This window comes from Platalea leucorodia (assembly GCF_965183815.1).
Source record: "Platalea leucorodia genome assembly, chromosome: 2".
NCBI classification, from domain to species: domain Eukaryota; kingdom Metazoa; phylum Chordata; class Aves; order Pelecaniformes; family Threskiornithidae; genus Platalea; species Platalea leucorodia.
The window spans coordinates 116767127-116787347 of NC_138824.1; the positions used below are offsets into that span (position 1 = coordinate 116767127).

At 37.5% G+C, this 20221-nt stretch overlaps 1 protein-coding gene across 2 annotated transcripts in view; it reads right to left on the bottom strand.

Moving 5' to 3' along the window:
- EPHA6 (EPH receptor A6) overlaps nucleotides 1–20221 on the bottom strand; it is a gene marked incomplete at both ends in the record, with an annotated part of 510935 nt that overhangs the window by 379800 nt on the left and 110914 nt on the right. For both annotated transcript variants that reach the window (XM_082332768.1, XM_082332767.1), the window contains one exon: nucleotides 875–1538. In XM_082332768.1, coding sequence (XP_082188894.1) covers nucleotides 875–1538 — 664 coding nt within the window. The remainder of the gene's footprint in view (nucleotides 1–874; nucleotides 1539–20221) is intronic.

Consider the following 20221-nt stretch of genomic DNA (forward strand, 5'->3'; position numbering starts at 1 on the left):
ACTATGTTGTTCTATACATACCAGCACAGAGTATGGTCTCTGCAAAATTCTTGAGAGAAATCCCCAAGCACAGCTATCCTCAGACAATTCTTAAGATACAAGAAGGTGGCAAACAACATTCAGCAACTAACTGATGTACTGACACCAGCCTCACAAACAATCTGTCTTACTACACTTGTACATTAGTCTCAAAAAACAGTACTAGATATACAGCGTTACTTATATATTGTGATGAAACAATTTTGAGCACTTTTGATTTTAAGCTTTTGCATTAACTCTGAGTAGGACCTCAGACATCTCTAATTGAACTTGATACCTATGATTTTCTACTACGTTAACATGCATGTTATTCATGAAAGCATTTAAAACCCTTTGTTTTACAGAAGCCTGGATAATGACATTATTTCTTCAGGTGAATTAATCTCTTCTGTCTTTATATACTTACAGGAAAGATCTGAGCCTGAGTTAATTGCCTAGATTCCCTTTTTACACATATGGAGAGGAAAAAAAAATTTTCTCAGTCACTGCTCATCTCATCCTGCAATAGATCTAAAACATGGTGGAGGAATCCTGCTCCAAAGCATGCACTTATCTCCAGTAACTACAGAAGGAGTCAAGATGACTAGTGACCTATATACAAGCACATTGGGGGTACCTACAGTTAGACAAAATGAAGGTCGTCTTTAGTAACTAAATGCTTTCTTAGAAATCCACAATATCATGACTTCAAATAACCTTGCTTATTTCTGGACAAGAGGCATTCCTTGAAAGTGTGATGCAATATTTCCAATATACAACGAGCTATTTGCTGTGCATGTAACATCACAAGACTTTTTAATAAATGAATAAATAAGATCAAACAATGTTTTCTTACCATGGCAGGAGCCATCCACTTCTTCATATCCTACACTGCAGATGCATCGTCCAAGAGGAACAAGCCAATCCCCATCTGCTCCACAGTACAATTTTGGAGTATCACGTTCCTCAGCGCTCTTCACACAGGAGCCCCGTACTTCCACCAAAGAGGAAGAATCAACCCTTGGAATAGTATCAGGAAACATAGCCAAATTACGGACCGTGAAAGGGCACTTTTTGTAATAAACACGGACTGAGACCAAAGCAATGCATGCTCCAATGTCCTGAAAAGCAAGATAAAATCCTTTCTTGTTTATTGGCCCAACCTCACGAACTTCTGTGTTGAGTTTAAGAATGCGGTCACCCAAGTCCATCTGGGTAAAGCTCTCATCAGCTGCAATAGTATCGATTTTAGTGTACTGGTTTGGCTTGAATTTTACTCCATGAGACTCATCTGACTCCATGTAGTAGAGATTGAAAGTTTCCTTGCAGGTTCCCAGTACCCACGGAATACTGTTGCAGTCCCTCAGGGTAAACTTCATTTCCACATAAATTTTCTGTGCAGCATCACGGGAGATCCAGTTTGTTCGAAGCCAATTGTTTTGGTTTGGTTCCATCACATTACATACCTGGTAAGTATGAATGGGACGATTGTGTTCATCCATTTCAGTTATGGCATCCCACTGAAAAGAAAATGAAATTGTTTGAAAACTGAGAAAAATATGTATTATGCATATGTGTATACACAGAGCCCATGTATATACACACACGTGTGCCCCACGCATATGCACCTATGGCTTAACTAAGAATAATTATTTACTTAAAGTTTAGTGGAAAGGCAGTAGTTAAAAAGCAGATACCAACTACAGAATGGTACACCAAGTTTTATTTCAGAAACTCCATGATAAATTTCCATTAAAAAAAAATCAGTGTGGCTCAGCAGAATTGGGAAATACTGGCCATGTTTATATTAGAAAATTTAATAAGTCTGAGAACATTCCTAGGCATGTCATTCAATCATCTATGCTGAAAAAAAATTGCTAGAACAGTCCTGTTTGCTATGCCAGTGGGCTGGCTCTGGTAGTCCTCCAAGCAATTCCCACAGCTCAGGCACATGGCACTGGCCAGGCACCTGCAGCAGTCGGCAGCTGGGATGCAGCCACTCTGGTTTGGTGGGTCTGAGACAGTTGGTGCAGGTTGTCCTGGTTTATACAATTGCCCTAGAAACATTTAACTGTAAATACAGAGATGTCACATTTTTGGCTCCATAGTGTAATACAGACCCTTATTTCCACTAAAATAAAAAACCCAAAACCAAAAAAACCTGTCACAGGCATCATACCATTGTTGTTGCCTTTATAAATTCTCCTTCAGTTCGGAAATGGAGGGGTGATTTTTTTTTTTCCCTCTCCCCTTCTCTCCCCAGGTTTTACGTTACAACCACCTCACAAAAATGTTCTCAAATTCTGGTGGAAATTCCCGCACAGAGGGTCTCAAAAACATGAATCTTTGAAGAGTTATCCCTGTGCTGTGTATGAAAGGTTTATCAAATACCAAACTTATTGCATAATCTGCTACTCTAAAGGATAACCAACGTCCCCAAAATAGCCTCAATATAATTGAGTCAGCTTTCCACTAAGCACTCTTATATCAATACAGCATTAGATGTAGATGTTTTCTTATCAAAACCAGAACTAGTTATAGTTCTGTATCCAAAAATATTGTATTCCACCAGAAGTTTTAGCATAGCTTTTAGATGTACTGTTGTCTTATGGCATTGACATATAAAATAAGCTAAAAACCTTTCATAAATATCACTCAAAACACCAGACTACATTATTTTAATGCTATGAAACATCAAAATACACTTTATTCATGTTCATGGTTTAACATACTTGGAATAGATTTATTATGAACACATATTTAGTTAAAATTATTTGCCTGCAGAAAAGATGCATAAGCTTAAATTTGAGAAAGCAGAAGTTGAAAGTTTATGGAGTATTCTCTCTTACCAACTTTCTCAAATTTTGCAGTTACTTTGGTTAAATTCACTATATGGCATTTTAAAATTGTATATTAATTATAGTTGTACACACGTAACATGCCAAAGCACATGTTCAAATTATGCACAATATACAATTCTGAGTGCAAAAACAAGATACAGGCCTTACGCATCACTGTTCAAACATAAATTCAAATTCTGTTAGCCCCACGATACATCAACCCCACACGTTTTTCTGCTCTAATACACACAGTATCAATATTTTAAAAATTAAAGTTACACTCCTAAAGAGGAATTTTGACTACTTGAGCAGCTGAATATTCATAGTGCCTGCCTATTTCAGTATTACAAAGAAGGTATGGTTGGCCTGTGGCCTACCAGACTGAGAAAATGTAGGAAGTACAGGTTCAGTTTACCATTTCTAAGCAATAAAAAATTACATATATCACAATTTAGAAACACTGTGGAAAGAAATCTGTTCATCATCTTCTTTCACAGAGGAAGATATTATTTAAGAGTTAGGTCCTCATTTTCAGAAAAATTCCCAGTCATCAGATGACTCTTAAGGCCCATGTGAACATGTAGAAAACTAGCTGGCTTTACTTTGAGTTTTAAGAACACATAATGTCACAATGTGGAAGTGGGGGAACATGCCCATCTCCAAGACCTTTCACATAATCTTTATGTAAAAACAATACAACACAAAAGCGCACACCAACATGGGGGCGGGGGGGAGGGGGAGAAGAGTATACTTTCTTCTTTAGGAGTGAACTGAACCATCATGGTGGAAGCAGCAGAAAAAGAATAAATAATAACCTGTGGCTCCATTGGCCTGAAAACTTTGATTTTAAACAGTGGCTGGAATTCATGTGGAAAAAGGAATTCCAAGTGCTGACAGGTGCTATCAGAGGTTTGGGGTTCCTGGTCACTGCAGCATGCACCTGGGAGCTATGCAGAAAAATAGGGTAAGTGAAGGCCTTTACAGGCCATCACTTTTGGAGATTCTTCCTATCACAGCAAGAATGATAACCTTGTCTGAAAGTCCTGTCTTAAGAATCACAAAACATACTTTTTATACAACAGCCAGACAATAACAAATACTTGGCAAACAATCTGCTGACTCTTAAGAGATTCTTATATGGCCAAGGGCTTTTGGCCTCTGTAACTGGTACACATTCAGAAAGGGCAAAGCTGCTACTTCAGCATTCATGGCAAGACCAGAACAAATTCAGATTTAGTCAAAATTGTATGATGAAAGCCTAGTTAGCACGGAGCGTCTTGTGCCATTGTCCCCAAATTGGTTTAAACTACAATTAAAGTCTACCCTGTAGCAAGCAACATAACAGCCCAAGTAGATCTTGGCTTTGGGAAAGTAAAAGGGGACTTTTATGCTCTGGTGGGCTAGGCCTCTTCCCTTTTCCCAAGCATGACCCCATACAGCTCAAAATGATTCAAAATTCCATAGCCATGAAGGGTTAAAGAAAATATTTTCTTTTAAAATAAAATCAATTAAAATCCACAGCTCCAAGGCTTAAAGCCTCACCAGAAGAGGTTCTTAAAAAAAAAAAAAGCTGATAAGTCTCTCAGCCGCTGATCCCCATTTTGCCTACCATATCTGTTACGTGGGCCAAGGACATACCACCTTTTTCTTTGCATATAAAACATGTACTATAAGTTTAGCATTATTAACACAAATTTATGCTAAACACAGATATAATCACAGTGTAGATTCAGAAAAAAGCAGAAGTGCAGAAGGTTTTCTGCATTTATTTGTGCATCAAACTTCATTAAAAGGAGGATGCACTATAGGTTCCAGAGAGGTCTCAAAACAAACAAACCCCCACAAACCAAACCAAAAAACAAACCCAAAACAAAAAAACAACAAACCAAAAAAGCCCATCACACCAAACCCAGAATAAGAGAGTAGTAGGCGGGATGACAATGTAGTTTTTAAAATACAAAGCAGGCTTCAGAACTGGAGTAAACTAGCTTAAAGCAAAAAAGCCTCAAAATACTACTACTACCTCTTAAAAATATTAAGAAAAAAAATCCAATATATCCTCCCCTTACTGTGAGGCTCTCTTCAGAAATATTTATATATTCACTTTGAATCAATATCTGGATTTGAACTTTGAAATTAAAGCCCTGAAGTTAGCTGCTAACCATGTAGTTAATAATATAAATCTATTACTTCTTTAGGAAAGGAAAGGCTCAGCACTTCAATAACTGGTTTAAAGAATAAAACAAGATGGATTGATCAAACGTGGACAGTGCTTTAGTTCATTCAAAGCAGACCTTGCATGCTTCATGCCTGTGCCTTTCCCATTGTGCTCCCAGATATCCTGCTGACAACTCCCAATTTATAAGAATTCATGCACTGGGCAAGAAAAACATTTAAAAGGTATTTGCAAAAAAGTTTAAACAAAAGTAGTCGTCTAATCATCATACATATAAAATATTTTCAAAAAAGGTTAACGTCTAATGTTTCAACCTAGCCATTGCACTGACTCATACTGTGTAAGGTATATTTATAAATACAGCTGTGAGTTTGTTGGAATGTGCTTTAATTACTGGTCCCAGATATTGAGTGCAAACGAGGTGAATTCCACCACCCCAAAATGTCAATGTAATTTACTGAAAAGTCTGACAGAATGCAATCTGTGATAGTCTCTGAAAAGGACACATTCTTCCTAGGTGAAATACAATCAGCTTTTAATTTTACATAACTGTTGCATTTTTCTTCTGATAAAAACAGCCAGGAAACATTAAGCAATAGTTAAATTCAGCACAGACAACAAAAAGCCAAACAATTTATCTAATACACACCCGTTTTCTTTTGGGTGTATTTCATATTGTAGCTGCTAATTAATTAAATGAAAAGTATTTATAAACATTTCAGTTGTGCAAAACTATTCTTCACTTAAACCTTAAAAACAAACGAACAGAAGCATCTCATTGGTGATGGTTGCATGAGAATGTAGTAGCTCCCCCCACAATACTTCACCTGACATGCACAAAAGCTGGCAAAAGCTGTCTGGTTTAGGCAAGCTGACAGTTCAGACTTCCTTCAAACTGAGCCTCTTGGCGTCCCAATGCACTGCATTACTTACAATTTTTTTTTTTTTTATTACATTCCTTTCAAACAAGGAAAACCTCCAGTAACGCTGATAGAAGCAGCAGCAGTGTAAAGCTAATTCTTACAACTGGAGTTCCAGGGCCTATGAAGAAGAAATGTCAAAAACACGCTCTGAAGGAAAGACTTCACAATTCTATTATAACATTGTAATCAACAGCAGCATGGATAAGAGGTTACACTTTACTTTCACATGTGGCATAAAGGAGGAGTAAATGTCACTAACAAAGAAGAACATGGAATTTGAAGATTGATAGAGACAAGATTTTAAGATTGTCACGTTCAAGTACAAAATATGAGATTAGGCTACAAACCACACTGAGATTTCAGTTAGATAAAATCTCAGCTGTTTTCATATCTCTACAAGCTACTTTACAACCTGTTTCAGTTTAGAACTTCACTAATATTTAACAGCCATACAGAGAACACTATAAAGAGCAAAATTACCTAATTTAAATCTTGTACTCGCTATATACAATACTAAAATCCATTTTCAGTGTTCCCCACTTTTTGTTACTCTTATTTTAAGTCAAATACTACAGATTTACAAAATCAGCAAGAGCCATTTATTACCATTCAGAAGTCTGTATTGCCAAAGGCCGTATGAATGTTACAAAAAGAGATTGCATTTAATATATTTTTAAACACATTACTATCTGATAAGAAAATGTGTTAGTGATACCATGCTACAGAAACACAGTGGACCAGTTTCAGCCTGACGGAAGCAGTCATAACTTCCCTGAAGACACCAGTTATTTCAACAAATTCTGAATCTTGACTTATCTTTAAACCATGGTCAGCCTCAGACCCTTATTGAGGTCATATTGTGCTGCTTAAAGAAAAGAGATGTTAAATTGACGATTGGCATGATTTGCCCAGTACTAGCCATAAAAAACACTGGATTTAGAGGAGGAATGCAGAACAGAAAGGACTGAAAGAATATTAGCTTGCCCTGTTGTCACCTCGCAGCTCTCTGTGGCAGCACCGTAAAGCCACATGTTCCCACATCAACCCTATGGCTCGTCTTTGACTTCCAGTCCCAGGTGCTGCCTGTGGGCAGCAGAGAACAGTCACAGCACTGCACCAGAGGCAGGAATAGTGCATCTTTTCCCACGTGAAGACCTGCGCTGCAGGTCCACCATGTCACTTGAGCCTTTCGTTTCCCACATTGGCAATCTCCATTGTGCCACTTGTGTAGAAGCAAGGCCAAGCAGATTCTCACTGTTTAGTAGCAGCCCTATTTGTGCTTGAAGATTTCATTACAATATTTTACTTCTATGTCAAACTTTACTGTAAGAAGCTTTTCCAATTAATAGGGGTAGTTATATCAATCAGTTGAAAATGTCTATTTCATAATGAGCTGATATCTAGATAACTTCACATGTAGTGAAAGACACTTTTCCCACAAGTTGTCACACTGATTGATGAATTAATAGTGGGTTCTTAATCTCAGATAATAGTTATACAGGCACTGATCCCAGCAGCAGTTTGGTAATCTAGGATGGTAGTTTTAAGAATCTTGAGCTGTGCAAGATGCTTTTATTAACATTTTACTTCATTTAAAGGAAAAGGTAGGTACACTGGTTACTTAGGCCCACACCCTTACTCAGTGGTTTAAGGAATGGAAGAGACCATCTGCCCTTACAAGTTTTGCTGCTTTTGTATCCTAAGCTAGAAAGTTCCTTCCCCTTTCTCCTCATCCTTTTACTGAAAGGATAATTCTCCAAAAATGAAGGGTTCTGCACTTACACATACCTAACCAGTGTACCTTAGCTCACTCCTGAATAAGGAAAGGTTGTGGCAGACTTAGCATGCAACACATTTGGATATTAAGTACACAACAGTACCCCTTGGCTAAAATATTCTACACAAATCTTTTGTTGTTGAGCAAAACACATAGGGATAAGTACTGCCTTTCCATGCAGAGAATTGAAGGAAAAAGTTGTGCCTGAGAAGAACATGGGATAGGAGACTGGGGAACGAAACCTGTTGACTTTAGCCATTCTGCATTTGACTACCTCCTAAGAAAAAACATCTGTAAAGGCAAGTCCTCAACAGTAATAAGTCTTATTACCTACCTGGCAACAGACAAAAGATTTCCTTTCTAAATCAAGGAACAAAATACATAAGGTTCATGCTACAGAGATCTGGTTTACTCTATTGGTTTTAGAGAGCTAGGTAATTTTAGAAATGTAGCTGTCAACTACTTCTTACACAAAAACATAGGCTGGCATTAGAAAATTCAGTGAACCTGAACTGTAGCGATGCAATTTTCTGATGTATATCCCTCATTGCCCACAGATATCCACTTGGAACAAGTCAGGTCCCTAATAGTAAAAGGAATGGACTATGTTTGTTATATAGAACTGCTGCTATCCCAAAAACAGCATGGAGAAAGTTACAAGTGTGCCCGTGCAACTCATGTACCCAAGAACAGTTAAGTAAGCATTTCCACATTTACGACATCCAATGAGGATAAAAAAAAAAAGTAGATAGTATTTTTCTAATATTTTAATTGATTCTTCTATTTTGTTATTTTATAAATGGCTTATTACACATTTTGGTCAAATTTTTGGTATTTATAGTTCTCAGCTGGGAGTCATCTAATGAAATCTACATGTGAATTCTCACTTTCAACGGTTCACTACTGACAATCTTTTAGATCCCATTTCCATGGAAACAAGCTGAATGGTAAAAATAAAGAGAGTTTAAAAAGTTATTTAAATTCTCTTATGCTATCTCCAGTGAGATGATCTCCATAGAAATGAGATCAGAAAGGTCTAAGCTAGGAAACAATAGAGAAGGACCTGCACTTGGCATGCACAGCTGCTGGCTGCCATCTGCAAAAGCAGATTTAAACATCTAGCTGCTACAGTGACATTCAAGCAAAACCAGCTATACTACCCAACAGAACTGCAGAAAAAAAACTTCTCTCAAATTAACGTGCTTAGAAAATGAACATATTAAAACACAGTTGGCATTTACAACATGACACTGAAAACAGCAAGATTAAAGCATATGAAAAAGAACTACAGAATTACTGTAAATTAAAATGTATTGAGTTAATATTTTTCCCCATTCCCTCTCATTTTTCTTCACCTCCACCTTTTTTCAAGATCTACAACGCTGTATGTGAGAATAGATGCTCAGACCTCCAAAGCCGAATAAGCCAAGTGATAATACTGAACTTATGAAATGTACCTGTTTAAAAGAAAAAGGAAAGAAAAAAAAAAAAAACAGGCAGACAAAACTCCACAGCTATTCATATATTTCCTATCAAGTACAAGTTGGCATAGCTAGCAAAATAAAACAGCAATTAAGCTACTTACAGTCTTACTTTTATATCAAGCTGATTTAAAGTTGCTTAGGGAATGCATATAAATATATAGCATGCATTAGCTCTGTAGAACTACAACTACAATTGCAACACAGGTTTAGAGGAAAACGTGACATCTGTTTTCTACATAGGCAGCAGCATATAGGCACAGACTATGACAGTTGATGGCAAACCCCTCAAAATCTGTAGAAGTAAAATTTAGGGGGAGAAAAAAAATCAGATTTAAAAAAAAAAAGAATAACCAGGGAAATATAAACAAACAAGAGAATACAGGAAAGAAAGTGGCAGATTATTCTGTGTTCTCCAAATGCAAGTGTTAATAGGTCTTAGGCTGCGGAACAGCTGCTCTATGGCTGAAGTGGCCAGGATGATTCAGAAAGCTGTTAATGCACTCCAAATTGAAAATCCAAGACAGCAAGTCACTTTTCTGTTATTTACATAAAGTACTAAATACTGAACAACTGTGAGGACGAGCTGCTCCAGATGATCCAACTTTGCTCTGGAAACTGTTCTGGTTCACATGAATGTTTTCTTCTGGCAAGCAAGCCTAGAATCTGGTGAGATCTGGGGGATGAGCTCTGGAATCCAAGTGAGACCAACTTCAGATATGCGAAACAGTTGACTAACACGTGAGGACTAGCCAGCGTAGGACTTTGGGATCAGAAAGCAAAATAAGACAGCCCTACTCCAGCTTTGTAGAGTGCCTTGTGGCTGTTCCAGAAGAAAAGGGAGTCACAGGTCCTGAATGTGAACCTTTATGCATATACTAGAAAAGATCAAGATGCCGAGAAACATGTTTACTACATTTCAAAGCATATAATCTGATGTAGGGCTCAAACTACTGAGGCAGTCAATCTATTTGACTGACCAGAATCTAGACAGCAGTATCATAATGCACCAATGAAAAAGTTACTCGTAGAATAACGTTTCTGCTGTCTGGATATGGCAGAGAAAGTATAGAACAGGAGCCAGAAATAATAATACAGATTTCCTTCCATTCTAGATCATGGAAGGCAAAGCACGTTCAGAAAAGGGATATATAGAAAAATGGAAAGAACCAAAAAAAAGAATTCACATGTATATGTGTACACATGAAGGCTGTTTATAATAAACTGATATATAATTTAAGCCAACCACTAACATATAAAATGCCATTCTCCTCAGTGCTCTGGAACAAGACCATTGTTTCCCTGAATGTGTTATGGACTATAAAAGACTCAATGATTTGCATCAAGGATCTGCAAGGATAACGTGCCAGACTGTAATTTTCTTTTTAAGCGAGACATGCTAGTAAAACCTCAGGAGGTGGTGAGAGATGCCAGAATTCAGTGGTGAAAAGTGCTGCTGATCACCTTTCCAGGGGCATCTTATCCCTGTGTAACGCAACACTTCCGACGTATTCAGAATTGAAAGGAAAGTGAGAACAGAAAGTCTACACCTTAAGATAATGTAGCTCTTAGCACTCAAGCCTGCTGTGTGCCCTTCAAAATCTGCCTGTGTGCCATCGCCGAGACCTGCATCATAGCTTGCTGACCGCTGGTTTACAGAAGAAATAATAATAATAAAAATATACATAAACCAGTAGTTTACACATATCTGCTACTGAACAGAGCTGGATCTAACTAATCCTAAGTGTGCTACAATTCACAGAGAGGCTGCCAGCAGCTGCAGAGCCCCTCTGCTAAGACAAAACACTGAATAATGCTGATGCTGGCAGGCTAACCAAAACAAGACGCTAGCAATCCTCACTGGGTTGAATGAGACCTATGGAATTAACTAAGAATATGTGCAAAATGCGAGAGCTTTAAACAGCGATACTTACGTGATGAAATACATGGGTCTGTTGTGGAATAACTGATGTGTGTATGTAAGAAACAAGTTTTGTCACCCATTAGAAAATAATAGATATCATGACTTAAAATACATAAATGTAAATGCTTATACTTCCTTATAATTAGAATAAGACAAACAAAAACTGAGAAAAAAATTACAACTAAAAATAAATCAATCAGACTGTAGGTATAGTTCAGCCAGGCTCCAATAGATATTAGCTGTTTAATAGTAGAAGACTTATTTACTGCTGTGTTGCTTTATTTCCTGAATATGGGGAGTTGGACCAGTCCTGGCTCTGGCCTTCCTAGCACCTAGTACGATCAGAGTAACTGGAGCAGGAATGTTAGAACACGGCTCAGTGAAGGAACTGTGCTGGGTACATTGGTAATGCTGCACAATAGCTGGGTGCATCAGTTATGTGCCCTGAAGGAACTTGCTGGATCACCAAAATCACAAAGATAATGTTACGGTAAACATTTGTGTGTCCAGAAATATTTAGAAACACAGAAAAACATAGACCAGAGGCACCTTTACAGGGGAGGGAGGGGGAATAAATCAAAAACCAACCAACCAAAAAACCAAACCATGAGCAATCTCTACATTTCTAGTTCGAAAATTTCTACAAATTCAGAGGTCACCTATTAATCTTACTCAGCTGTTTGGGACCAGTTCCGTGCAGCCATATCAGTACTGCACTGACTCTGACACAACAAGCCTTGTGGTACCAGAGCTGGTCCGCAGACTCCTCTCCTGCCATCCCCCACTTCCCATGCACCTCAACCCTGCAAATTGGTTTGGCCTGCTGAGAAGCCAGAATAACATCAGGGCAGGGAGAGGTACTTGGTAGAAGATATTCTCAGACCTCAGTTTGAGAGCTGACCTTGTCTGCTCTATGATTTAATGCATGCAGTACTATGAGTCAAATGACAGCTTTTACCAGTTAACCCTTTCAAAAATTGTGCGTTGCATTGTCACAAATCTGACTTAAATGCACAAAGCTCCAAATATTAGTTCCCTTTTACTTGCTTTCTAGGTTTTGAATCTTCAATTCTGATATTTGAAATTCCCCTTCAGCAGGAGGAAGCTCCTCTTTTGCTTTTACTATTCCAAGAAGCAGAGCTTTAAGCAAATACCACAGAATCACAGCAAAGCAGCAGCCCTGGCTATGCACACCCAGAAACCAGGCTGTGACTCAGAGTTTCCCATTTTCATTTCCTGACTAATCACTCAGAGAAAAAGCATTTCAGTATCACTAATAGCAGAAACTGTATAAATACCTCTCCAAGCTCCAGGTTTTCCCACTGAAAAGCAGTGGATCTCGGAGACTCTTTTTATGTGGGCATTGGCATATTTGAATTACTGCAATTAGCAAGTAGTCAATGAGTTAATATGGATGAAGTAAAACCCGTAAGAGTATTTATCCATTCCTTCTTCCTGTCTCTCCCTGATTCTTTCCTAGAGTCTCTAGTGTTTAAAAAGGAGAATAAAATAAAAGATCCTGCCATTTCTACTTCTTATTGAATTAGTACTAGTCAATCACTATTTTTAATTGAAACTATACCAAACGGAAACAATTAAAAATAATAAATTATAAAAGTAGCTACATAAGGCTTTTCATCTTTGGAGTGCTTTACAAACACTAACACATTAATACAAACTAAGACATAAAACTAAAGAAGCAAAACTAAAGATAATGAGAAGAAGGTTAAGTGACAGATCACTGATTTTTACCAGAATGCGCTGCAAGTTATAGTAATGAGGAGCTTGTTGTATCAGTATGGATGCCTTTATCTGACACTACACATACCCACATGAACTGAAGTGATGCCACTTCAAAACTTTACTGCAATACAACAATATTCCTTTAAGCACATCAGTAATAGCCTCCTTCAAAACTGCCCTTCATTCCTCTCCAAGTGTTGTGCTACCAGGCGAAACGGAGCCCGCTCCCACAGCACACACTTGGCTGAAACAGCTGCTACCAAACTGCTGATGAACAATTGAAGACTTGCATCTTTCACTGATCACCTCACGCCTTTCACCGTCATCCTGACAAGTGTTATTGCTATGGTACCAATAACATGATTCACAACTTCATTTTATTTTCAAGCTACTTATCCCTTCCGAGCAGAGTATCAAAAGGGGGAAAACCAAGATTAGAGCTATGGGAATTATTAAAGGTAAAAACTTATATTTATTGGCTTGCAAGGGATCACGTTGATATACTCAAGTGAAAGCCAAAAGCAATGGCATCATATCCTGCCATTTAGTTGACCCCAAAATTTCTGGAAATAAAAGCTGAGAGGTGAACAGAAGAACCAATTATTCAGCTTGCTCCACTTCCAATAATATAAGTAGCAGCTCAGGTTATTTGCATATAAACTCCTAAGTTTATTTGTATATTCTAGCTACATGCATTACAACTTTACTTATTTTCTAGGTTGAATTAGAGTGGTGCATAAAAATTCTGCAGAATAACTTCCATTACAGGTTGGAAACAAAGTCTCCAAAATACGTAGAGAAATAAATATATAAAAATCATAAGTCTGCAGTATTTTTAAAAGAAAAAAAATTATATCCATATCAACCTTATGCACATAGTCTGCAAACTCCAAAGCAGGAACAGAAGAAAACAAAAGAGGACGAGAAAGGAAAAGAAAACAATCGCCAATGTTTCCCAGCAAATCAGTTTGCTCATGCTTCCCACGTAATTGCTTATTTACTGAGAGCTTGTAAAGTAGTACTGTCTCCTGGGGGAGCCCAGGCTCAATCATACTCGTTAAAATGTACTGGAAGAAAACAACCTGCCACCCTTCCCTGGTGCTCCTTCCTTTCATCCCATTTCTGAGCACACAAATGGAGGAAGCGTGAAGCTCTTAATTATCTTATAGTATATATAAGCGGGTATTGAAAACACTCCATTAACTAGAGTTGAGTACAGTATCATCAGAGCAAGTCTCGGACTTCTTTCCTACATTGTGCCGCATTCTTCAGAATAAGAAAAGATATGAACTATGATAATGAATAATTCATATACTTTTTCAGCCTCCCACCCTCCCATTACCAATATTTTCAATAAGATAAAAAAATACTTTCTAAATCAATTTCTGGCAAAGCTAATGAGAGTAAAGGAGAAAATTTCATTTTACTGTATTTTGGTTTATTTTGATAGACAGAATAACATTTCATACAGCTTTATTAATAAACTCTGTGTAAAGTGGATCCTCTCTATTCTTCGTGTCACGTGCACAACTTTGAGTCACGTGGGCATATACTGAGCACTGTTTTGTTCACGTCGGCATATTTGGTAGAGTAGGCCAGGCTATCCTCTTATGTAGGTTTGCAATTTCTTTAGGTTCACCCAAATTAGAAAACAGCTAGAAGGTATTACTTTAATGAATAACTTCCTATGATGAGACATATGCAGACCTTCGGTAAGTATATTTTTCCATAGGTCTGTTGTTCAGATTTTTGAAGGAAAAAACCTACAGAGTGAGTTGTGGAGAGATTTATCTATTTACTTGCTCTATTTTTAGTTCACTGTTTTCTTAGAACACCACATAATTCCCCCTAAGATTCATAGAACAGACTTTGGCTTTCCAAAAGGACCTTGTTTGTAACATGAGGCATCACTCACTGGGTGGGCACTCTGTGTTAGGAGTGTGTCCTGATCAAGTCAGCTGCAGTTTCTAGGAAACCATTTCTCAGTGACGGATAAAGGATGTTTATGTTTCTATCTTTTATCCCTTTGAAGGGATAGGTTGAACATAGAACTAAAAATAAAAGATAGAAATGTCCCACCATGTCAAATGATTTACCGCCACTGAACGTGACACCTAATGAAGGCATCTTCACTATACTCTTTTGTGGCAGAGATTTTGAAGCTTCTTCAGAGACTTATGGTGCTGTAGAAATGATCCCTTTCTAGCTGAAATAACATTAAATGTCCCATCCTTCACCTAGTAAGTATTTGTTTCAGTTATGTTACATACCAAATTTAAACCCAAGTTCTAGTTTTATTATTTTAGCTGTCCAGCGTTAGTGTTGACAAGTAAAGTCAACAAGATGTGACCACCTCACAATTCACCCCACCAGGTGTTTCAGGACCTTCTTGTGAGCACAGACCACATGGCTGTGTTGTGTGTCCAGCACAAAATTCACAAAGGAATTTATAAGGCTGAAAATTGCAAGTCAAAGAGAAGATAGTAAGAAAAAGTATGTAGCAATAGCAAACTCTTAAAAACCTACTACAAACTAGTATGATACTTAGGCAAATCAGTGAAATTCTGAGTGCTTGAGTTCAAGAGCAACTCCATATTTGTTATAGGATAGCAAGCTTGAGCCACAATTTTCATTTTAAAAGCACACAATTTAGGGCAAAGATATTTAGAAGTTGACATATTTTCATTTGCTTTTAACTTTAGGAGATACTTAAACATATGTTGATAATTTTAGCTTAATTTATTTTTTTACTACCTTTCAGAATTTATAATAATTATCCTTGTATTTTCTAGATTCTGCAATTGCAAAGTTAGCAACTGACTTCATTATCTTAAGTACAATATGATTTTTTCACCTAACTGAAACCTAGAGACATATTTGGACCCACTGTAGATAACTTGGTTTGCAGACATATTGAGCAGCCCCAAGATAATGAAAAAAAATCACTGCAGCTATGAGTGGTCATGGAATGCCAGCTATAGGTCAAATGAGACACCAGGTTCTTTTATCATTTACTGAAAGAAAGATTACACTTTACACATTTTTCTTCAAGAACTTACTCTTCCCATTGTCACAACCAACTTCCCCCTAAGAGCATGATACTTTATTACGTTATAGTTGAACACAGTTGTTGAGATGTTAGCCCAATGTCCCTACTTAATATATAGCCTGCCAGCAGGGTGTCATTTTAACATGAAAGTAAAACCCATTCATGTATGTAATTTCTGAGCAGCAAAAAGAAGGAACAGATTTTTTGGCATATGTCTTCACAAGGTTTTTTTGATGAAGGACACTAGCAAGATTTAGATTTTTATTTAGAACTTCTACATCAGTGAAGGTCTTCACATATCGTTTATTTAAAATAGTTCCAAGACTATCTGCTCTAATTAAGAAACACTGAAAAAAGCTTTCATAAAGGTTAAGATTAATATAATTGACAGAATGCACGCCAAAAGCAGACAATCTTTATAGAATATTACTAAAAATCTTTAACTTCTTTTTTATAGACTGAGCTAAATTTTTGCTATGAAACACAACTATTTTGTAGGGGGTTTTTGTTAGTTAAATTATGCTTTTAACAGACCTTCCAGTTTTCTAGAATGTAAATGTTGGAGTATTCACGGGGCCAGGGGGAAGAAAGCAGTATGTCCTGGTTTCAGCTGGGATAGAGTTAATTTTCTTCTTAGTAGCTGGTAGAGTGCTCTGTTTTGGATTTAGGATGAGAATAATGTTGATAAGATACTGATGTTTTGGTTCTTGCTGAGTAGAGTTTACACCAGTCAAGGACTTTTTAGCTTCTTGTGCTCTGCCAGGTGCATAAGAAGCTGGGAGGGAGCATAGCTAGGACAGCTGACCCAGACTGGCCAAAGGGCTATTCCATACCATATGACATCATGCTCAGTATATAAACTGAGGAGAGCTGGCCGGAGAGAAAGGGGCGATTGCTGTTCAGGAACGGGCTGGACATCGACGGTGGGTGGTGAGAAATTGTGTCGTATATCACTTGCTTTACATTATTATTATTGTATTATATTATTATTATTACTACCATTCTATTTCATTTTACTTCAATTATTAAACTGTTATTATCTCAACCCACGAGTTTTTCTGACTTTCACCCTACCAATTTTCTCCCCTACCCCACGGGGGGCGGGGGGTGAGCGAGCGGCTGTGTGGTGCATAGTTGCTGGCTGGGGTTAAACCACGACACAGTACAACTCAGCTTTGAGAGTTATTTTCATCCTTCTATCCTGTAGAATTAAGAGGTTCTACAAGAACTGAAAGTCCAGGGAAAGAGAGGGAAAGACAACTTCACGTTCAGTTTTTATCTTCCTATTCCGCTCATACTCCAGGAGCTGTCCTAGGGACCACAGCAATGACTTTATCTGCACTGCAGTATATGATGTGACTACTCTCCTAGCATAGTGTTTAGCCCAAGAAAGGGTCTTCGGGAAGTTTCCAAAAGTCTGGCTCAGCATATTTAAATAGAGGATTTCGGAATGTAAACCTGCCTCATTATCAAAGAAAAGCATTTGACAGTCTAAAATTGTAGGACTATCTACCATTTTTGTAGAGGCAAAATATCTATCACACTGTTGAGTATATAAACTATTGTCATCTAATGATTGAACATATGATAATTGTTTAGTAGTTTTCTGACATTCATACATTATTGTCTACTTTTTGTTATTGCAGAATAACAACCATGGAGAAACACAACGCTCCCAGTTCCCTAAAAATTTACTCATCAGCCTATGATCAAATTGGAAAGCCGAGTCCTGCAATTCCCCCAATAGTGACAGAAGGGAAAAGAAATCACGAGCAACATTTGTCCCTTCTTACAGACATGACCTCACAAACTTCGAAACTTCCTGGCTCTCTGACCCTTCTGTATTTGGGATGAGACCTGGGAACATACCATCTCCCTACAAACTCTGATTATTCTGAGAGAAAAATGGGAGGCTCTAAGAAAGGAAGAAGCCACAGGATCCAAGTCTCCTCATGTAAAGGAGCAAGGGACAGAGACCACCTGAGAATGAAGACACAACCCAGAGGGGGCAGAAAAGGACCATATAACTGCAGACACCAGAGATCAATCTGTTATTCTTTCATCACATTTTTCTCCCCTTCATCAATCACAACCATGTAGACGGAAGTAGACAGACAACGATCATGTATGATTAATTGAAATAGACTGTTTCTATTAACTTCACATAAAAATAATTATGTTTTTGCTGCATTGTATTTGTTATATATAGCCACCTAAATTGCACATTTTTCTTCTGTACCCCATTTTCAAGACAAAGCTCTTTCATTCTCATGAGAACACCCATCTCAAGATTTCTGCCCTTATTTATCAGATTTAAGAGGCTTGCATATGAAGTGCAGGTACAAAAAAAACCATTGAGATATATCATCTGCTAACCATAGTCTCATAATCACTTTTGCTGAAATTACATGCCTGTGAAAATAAGTACTTCCTTGGAGCACAGTGTGCTGAATTAAAGTCCTTTCCCACCCCCCACTGCCCCCAAAACACAGTACAAGTCTTCCCTAATTCTTTCTATTCTGCTCTTCTGCTGAAATGCGAGATGGGGGACAGTCAAAAGGAAAAATATTGTTGCAAATTGATTTATGTAGAATATTCACCTGCAATCCCTTCTCAAATTTGCAGAGTCCTTTCTTGAAGCAGATATGTTAAAATAAGCACAGTTTAGTGTGTGCCGCTGTTTACTAATGAGATCTGACACAATAATTAGTGTGCAGCAAGCTGGGGTAGTTTAATATACTTCCCTCCTCATTTCTATCCAACTTTATAAAAGTTTCATTAATCCTTGCCACCAACAACAGGAAAGCAATAAAATATGTATAACAAAGTAAATAACAGCACTTAATAACAATCTAGACTTTCATTTCAGTTCCACTATTAAATATTGGTTTCTGAAAATAAACAGGCCAATTTTCAGAAAGGCTGGTTAGTCGGACAGTTCAGGTAAGCTACGTACACTAACATTCACCTTTTGTAGTTGCTGCAGATGACAAGTATCAGATAAAATTTTGTGACAACATGTGATTTTGATGTGAGAGGAAAGAGTAACAGTTGTCAGTATTCACTTTTTTTCTGCTCTGATGAGCTGCTGTATTGCTCATTGTTCTGGCCACAGCTAGAAAACTTGATCTTAGCATCATAAGTACAAAACCAGTAGATGATTAACCAAAAGACAGGCACAGAATTAGCTGGAAGGCTGGATGTAACACTTGTCATATGGAAATAGAAAAAAGAAAATTATACTAAAGCCTCAAGCTAGCAAAACCACAGTAAATACATATGAATGAATTAAAAACTCCTCAAGAGTAGGTTCTAATATTTTTGTTCTCTTCCTATATAAAAACAATGTTTTTCCCATGAAATGGAGTTTCTATATCCAACTTTATATAGAAGACATTATTTAAAATTTGATACAAGTACCCACTGTAACTTCACAGATTTCCTAATTCTTTACGCTGCATAAACTTTGTATATGCAAAAGAGGCACTTGGACCCAGGGTTAGGAAAGAAAAGAAAAAATACTAAAAAATTTCAGATGAAAGTCACTTTAAGCAGCCTCTACCTGACCGGGGAAAAATCATTTACTATAAAGACTGAATGATAACTCTTACCCAAAAAATTTTTCTACCAAGAAGAAAACCATGCTACTCTACAGAAAGTTCACATTAGGTCTATGAAGTGTTTTAAAATTTCTCTATTGACTCAAGAGCTCTTCAGAGTTAGTAGCGCCTCTCCATATTCTAATTCCTTCGTATAGTGTGTCAATAATGCTGACTCTTTGACACTTGATAGCAATCTCTTTTGACTCCACTTTCCCCAAATATGTTACAGATTACTTGTCAGCACCGCCTATAAACTCAGCTCTATCATATTTGTCAGCCCTAGAGAGACAGAGGACCCTATATGCATGTCTGTCTGGGCTTCCACTTGCCCCTTTCTTGCTTCCTTGTATCTATAGAGAGTCGAACAAAAGAGTTTTATTTAGACTTATAGCCAGGCTTTTGTTTCAAGCTAAAAGAGCAAATAACATCGAGTAGAAAGTATAAAACAATCCTGGTCCAAATACAACAAGATAACAGACATCTTACTAAGAGGTCCCAAGACTGATCAGAAGCATTAGGGCCAGGGACTCAGGGTTTATAGCTACTCCATTCTTCCCAACCGTTCTCTCTTAATCTGAGCAACTACCAACTCCATCTCCCACTACTTATACTTCTTCAGAGTTAGGTTTTGAAGGTTCTCCTTGGAGACAGCTTCAGAGTGCTATTTAATGATATATAGTGCAGCAGA